At 44.0% G+C, this 5,390-nt stretch overlaps 1 protein-coding gene across 1 annotated transcript in view; it reads left to right on the top strand.

Annotated features, from left to right (window-relative positions):
• Window positions 1–3,006, top strand: part of PHACTR1 (phosphatase and actin regulator 1) — a 6,970-nt gene extending 3,964 nt beyond the window's left edge. Inside the window, exons 3-4 of the mRNA XM_010284854.1 lie at window positions 493–569; window positions 2,875–3,006. Coding sequence (XP_010283156.1) covers window positions 493–569; window positions 2,875–2,890 — 93 coding nt within the window. The 3' untranslated portion in view covers window positions 2,891–3,006. The remainder of the gene's footprint in view (window positions 1–492; window positions 570–2,874) is intronic.
• The last annotated feature ends 2,384 nt before the right edge of the window (window positions 3,007–5,390 follow it).

Here is a 5,390-nt window from a genome sequence, read left to right as displayed (position 1 = left end):
TCTTTCCCTCCCGGGTAGGCTCAGCCACATGAGGTAACGTCACCCGAGGAGATTCAGGACCGCATAAAGGTGGGAGACATCTCAAATACGAGTCGGGCAGGATCCAGGCCCAGTTTACTCACAGTCCAGCTCTGAAACAGATCGCAGTGCTTGAGAAACTCTGGTGCACATTTTTTTTCTGATGCTTATGCTAATTTGGATTTTGTACCTGAAAGTGTTTAGATAATAAGCCAGAATCGGGTTCTGTATCTGCATTGTCTACGATATGCTTTCAAATTGATCCATTCAACCAAAGCATTTATATCTTCCCTGTATGTGATTTAGAATGTTTAGTTCTTTTCCTTTTCACATTTAAGATCTTTTTTATGTTTTTCTTTCTCTCTCTGGTAATGTTATCATCTGCTTCACTTTTAATATACTGTTTTGAGAACAAAGTGAACTTACTTTGAACTCTCTCATTTATACATTCATGAGTTTATTTTTCCTTTGCAGGCAGCCATTCGAAAAGAGCTTAATGAATTTAAAAGCACTGAAATGGAAGTTCATGAATTAAGTAGGCATCTAACAAGGTAAGCTGGGATTAATTTTTTAAGACTATCAATGAATACGGTTTTCAAAAAAAAAAAACAAAACCCAGCAGCTGTTTCTCCAAGACCCACTGAACATGCCATGAGATCTAAACAACATTTAGAATTACAGGCTGTAAAAGAAACTCACACAGATGAACTCATGCTGTCCCATTACATGGTGGTATGCAGGCATGTTATTAACACTTTATTTATTAACACTTTAATAAAGTGTTACCTCCTTTGACTTTATTTTTTAAATCACCATGCTCTAGCTGCATGTCTGTTCTGATACCAAAAGTAAACAGCGTTGGGTGTCTGAAGGAGGACAGGGAACCCTTGTAGAGCCAGTAGGTAGCAAGGTATCGATGAGTGAGCGCAAATCAAATCCCGCTGCGTGGATGGCTGTTCGGCACTACGCGCATCCCATGCACAGATCTCTCAGTGCCGTCCTCCACGTCCTGCCATAGGCAGCGCATGGGGAACTAGCAAGATTGGCATTAAAAGAGAGGCGCTATTTTTTATGCTTTTAGACTTTTTCGGGTGTTAAAAAGGTAGAGACTGAATGAATTATCCATGACCCCAAACTGCCAGCCCTCCCCTCCGACAGGCTGGGGCTGAGGCACACTGGGAGGTCAGGGCACGTCCCCTCACACAGCCTTGCTGAGTCTGCCCTGGCTTTGATGCTGAGATGAGCTGAACTCCCGGCGTTTCAGCTGAAGTCAGGCCTTTGCAATTCAACGTTAACCCACGCTCACTGTTAGACGTTAAAAACAAGCGTTAGGTATTGAAGACAAGCAAGAGTGAGATCTGGTGCAAAACTGGAGCTGCCCTTCTATTAATAGGTTCATCAGCGAGGTGCTCATAAAAAATGCAGTTAACACTTTTAAGAAAAATACAGATTAAGGCAAAATTAATTTTGTATTAAGGTATTTTTATGTGTATGAATTAATAATTATATTAAAATTCACCACATGTATTATGCATATATTGCCTTGCAGAAACGATCTCCCTTCTACTTCCTAGCATGTGCTAGGATGGCTGCACTGGGCTTTGCAATAACCGAGTGCTGCTAGAGACAAGCCGGCTGCCTTTGAGCCACGGGGTCTGGAAGAAGCTCTAGGGAGTGCAGTTGGCCTAGATCTGTTGACCTGGTGACTGAGCCTTTGAGGGACATTTGGCTCACTCCTCCAGGAGAGCGGTGACAAATTTAGAAAGGATGAGGCTGTTTTAAAGGGGCTGTTGCTACAAGGGGTTGAGCTCCATTGAGAGCTCCATAGATTTCTATGAGGCCTTTACCATCCCACAAACATAGAGGTGGGTTTAGTTTTCCAGAGGTCTCTCCAGCTTGCTTGGCTTTCACAGGTTTCTGGGCAGCATTTTGCTTCTCTTCCAGTGTTGGGGTGAGCAGTGACCCTCTGTGGTGGGTCGGTTTGTATTTGAAAGCAATTGGCTTTGGCTTTGGCTCGCTAAGTCTGGGCCAGGCACACTGGGTGATGTAGCTAATGTAATAGAAATTGGAGCAAGGGTTTGTCTGAAGTTCAGCAGGACTTTCTGGTTAAACAAGTGGCCTCAGGAAACACGCACTTGAAGGAAGCATGCTTAAACAAAATAAATAGAGTAATTCCCTTAAACAAACTTAGATAAATCACCATTATAAAATCATTAGCAAGGTAATGAGCTATTCATGTCGTTAAGCAGAGGCATGAGCTGAGCAAAGAACTTGAGTGTTGCTTTACTAGTGGGACACATTAATTAATTCAAGATAGAGTGAAAAATCAAAGCTTTAAAAAAAAAACCTTTGCAGAGCTGACAAACCCCAGCCTCCTGACACAAGGTGTGCTTGCAGAAAGGGTGGCCATTTTAGCTCCACTTGTTTCTTTAGCCTCAGCCATTAAGAAATAATCATACTTGAACTGTATGTAAATCTTTCTGGCTGAAGAGCATAAAGTTTGTCTAAACTAGACAGTTTTTGTGGAATTGGGCATGGTGTGGTCTGAAAGAGGATCAGGAAACTGATCTGAAATAACTCGTTCAGGTATCCAATAGGGCGAACCCAAAGCGTACCAGTGTCTTGGGTGGATTTTGGTGCAAACAGCTTACGCCTATGCACTGAGAGTCTGGCGAGGGCCAAGGAAGTGCAAGTGTCTATTCCGGGTCCACAGTGCAAGCACTGCTGATGTCAATGCTTCAGGAATTGAGCTGCCTGATTGTGTCACTGTAGCAATTAGTTCTCTGATTTTTTTACATCCAATATGCATGTGGGGATGTTACCATTTATCTTTTTTTTTTTCCCCTTGGGTTTTAGGTTTCACAGACCGTAGCAGTTCAATTCTACCCAACTACTATGCTGTCTTCAAAATATAACTAAAAGGAACCATAAGTGCTGGTATTATTCACTTCCCTGTTACGTACAATGTAAATCTTCCGAACTGCCTTTTTAAAAAAAAAAAAGTAGAAAAATAAATACAAAAAAAAGGAAAATTGTATTTACATGTGATGGGTACTGCAGCAGCATCAGACCTGCTGGTTCAAGCTTCAATAACAGAAAATACCCCTGGTGGGAATCATGCCAAGACTCAGCGTCCATGTATAAGACTTTCCTGGCATGTGGATTTGCCATACACGTTCAAGCCCAGCTGGTGGTTCATCCATGTTGTCTTCAGGCACCCCTCATCCTGATAAGCCTCTGTCATCAACTCCAGCGAGCCCTGAGATGGTGTTCAGGGCATCACTGGCCTGGGTGAAGTCTTGAGAAGACCAGTACCTATGGCACTAAAGCACTTATACCAAACACTCCCTCCAGGCTGTGAGCACCTTATGAGCACGGTGAAGGAGCAAAACTACTCTACAGGCGAGCCCATCTGTGAATATGCCTGACTAGAAAGGCATTTCTTCCCCTGGAGAAGTTCATGGCCAGTCAATAGGCCCAAGCAGAAAAAGGCATCATCGGTAACGAACAGGACTCCCTGCTGAAGGCTGGTGCAGTTCTAGCAACTGTTTTGTTTTTCATCTCTTTCAAGTATGATTTTCTAAACCCAGCTGTGAACCCACCAGCAGTAAGTGACAAGAATGTTGAGGACAAGCAAGCAAAACCCATCTCTTCATGGTCACTGCATGGCATTCACTCAGCTTGTAGTTTGTTTTTACACCCAAGCCTCATGATTGTGGGAGCCGATGCACGCCCAGCAGCAAGAAAGGCTGGGATTTCCGCCCGCTCTGCAGAGGGACACATGACAAGAGGAACTGGGGGTTCTATGAGGGATATCTATCCTCTCTGTATCGGGTGTTTGAAGAACTGATCCTAAACTCATACTGAGAAAAGCATGACAGATTGTGTGACCCGGCCTAACAAAAGGAGTCTGGTGCATTGGTATGGATGGTGGGACTTGTCACCAGTACCCACAGCTGAGGCGTAAGGACAGCAATTCAGAGATGTTCTGGTTTGGTTTTAATTTATTTTTATTATAGTGGTGTAACACACAAACTGACCAAGTAGAGCTCAGAGAGCTGGTCACTCTGGGCCTGGTTTACCTGCCAACTTAAGCGTGTGCTTAACACTAAGTGAGCACACAAACAGCCTCACTGCATTCAAGAACATGTCTGACAAGCTTAATTGAAGCTGAACACATGTAAGTGCTTTTCTGGACTTTGGCCAGCACCTCCCAGAATCAAGTCCTTAACTAGTCTAAGGCCAGCAAGCTGGGGCAAACATTGTCTAGGATTCGTTTCCAGCTCTAACAAGAAACTATTATGCCATGTTTTGGGCCACCAGCCCAAAGCACTGTAGCAACATTGCTGTAAGAAGTTCCATATTATTACTTCAGGACACCTTTTTTCTTCCAGAATAGCTATTTCACTTTGACAGTTTGAACAGAGAGGCCAAAGTTTTTTACAACAGTATTGTTATTTCTGTTATTTTTTCCTTTCTCACTGTCTTCCATGTATCTGTCCACTCTTCTGTGCTCCCTCTCTACCTCCCCCGATGCCATGCTAACATTGCCCTTTGATTGTGGGCCGAGAAAGCCTCTCGTGCATGAGCATTTAACGGCCAACACTGCACAGTGCCAACACTCCTCTCAGGCCTTGGTCTCATTCCTCTGGCTGCAAGAGTAAAGCAAAAGGATCTGCATGGAGGCCATGGAGTTGCTTTAGCATCCAGCCTGCCCAAACACCACTGGCAGTGAGGTAACGCACTCCACTTACGCTTAGCGGTGGTACTCAATACCTCACAGATTTGCTCTCCATCAGAGACAAGTGAAAGCATTTCATCCTCATCTGCAGCCATCCTTGCACTGCTATGGATTGTTAGCTATTAAATAACAATTGGCTGTTGTAGGATGGAAGATGCTGCAAAGGAAAGTAAAAACCAGCTGGTTTCTGGTGCCTCGTTTTTGAGACAGCGTGCCTCTGATGCGATACGCTTCCCAGACGAGGGAATTATTTCCAAAGAAATCACCAGCTCACAGTTGCTTTAGATACAAGTTCCCCAGTAGTGGAAGCCTTTCATGTGCAATGTTATCAGCTCAGCGCAGCAAGGACAAAGCACTTACGCACTAGCCTGGAGTACACTGCTTTGGGGTTATTTTCATGAAAAGCTGGGGTTCGTGTTTTTAAATTCATGTGCGCATAACAAGACTGCATCACAGCTTTAAAAAGGGAAAATAAAGCTCAAGGCTTTTGACTATACACATATTGCATTAGGAAAGGGCTCTGCAACACAAGTGTTTTGAAGAGCAACAAGGCCTCATGTTCCCAGTACGGATCCCATACCTGCCCTGGCATCATTAGCTTAGAGGTTCAGCGTGAAAAGGAAGGGGACCT

This window comes from Phaethon lepturus, unplaced genomic scaffold (assembly GCF_000687285.1).
Source record: "Phaethon lepturus isolate BGI_N335 unplaced genomic scaffold, ASM68728v1 scaffold5104, whole genome shotgun sequence".
NCBI lineage: Eukaryota > Metazoa > Chordata > Aves > Phaethontiformes > Phaethontidae > Phaethon > Phaethon lepturus.
The sequence above is the reverse complement of the archived record's forward strand: the minus strand, read 5'-3'. Positions and strand labels throughout refer to the sequence as shown.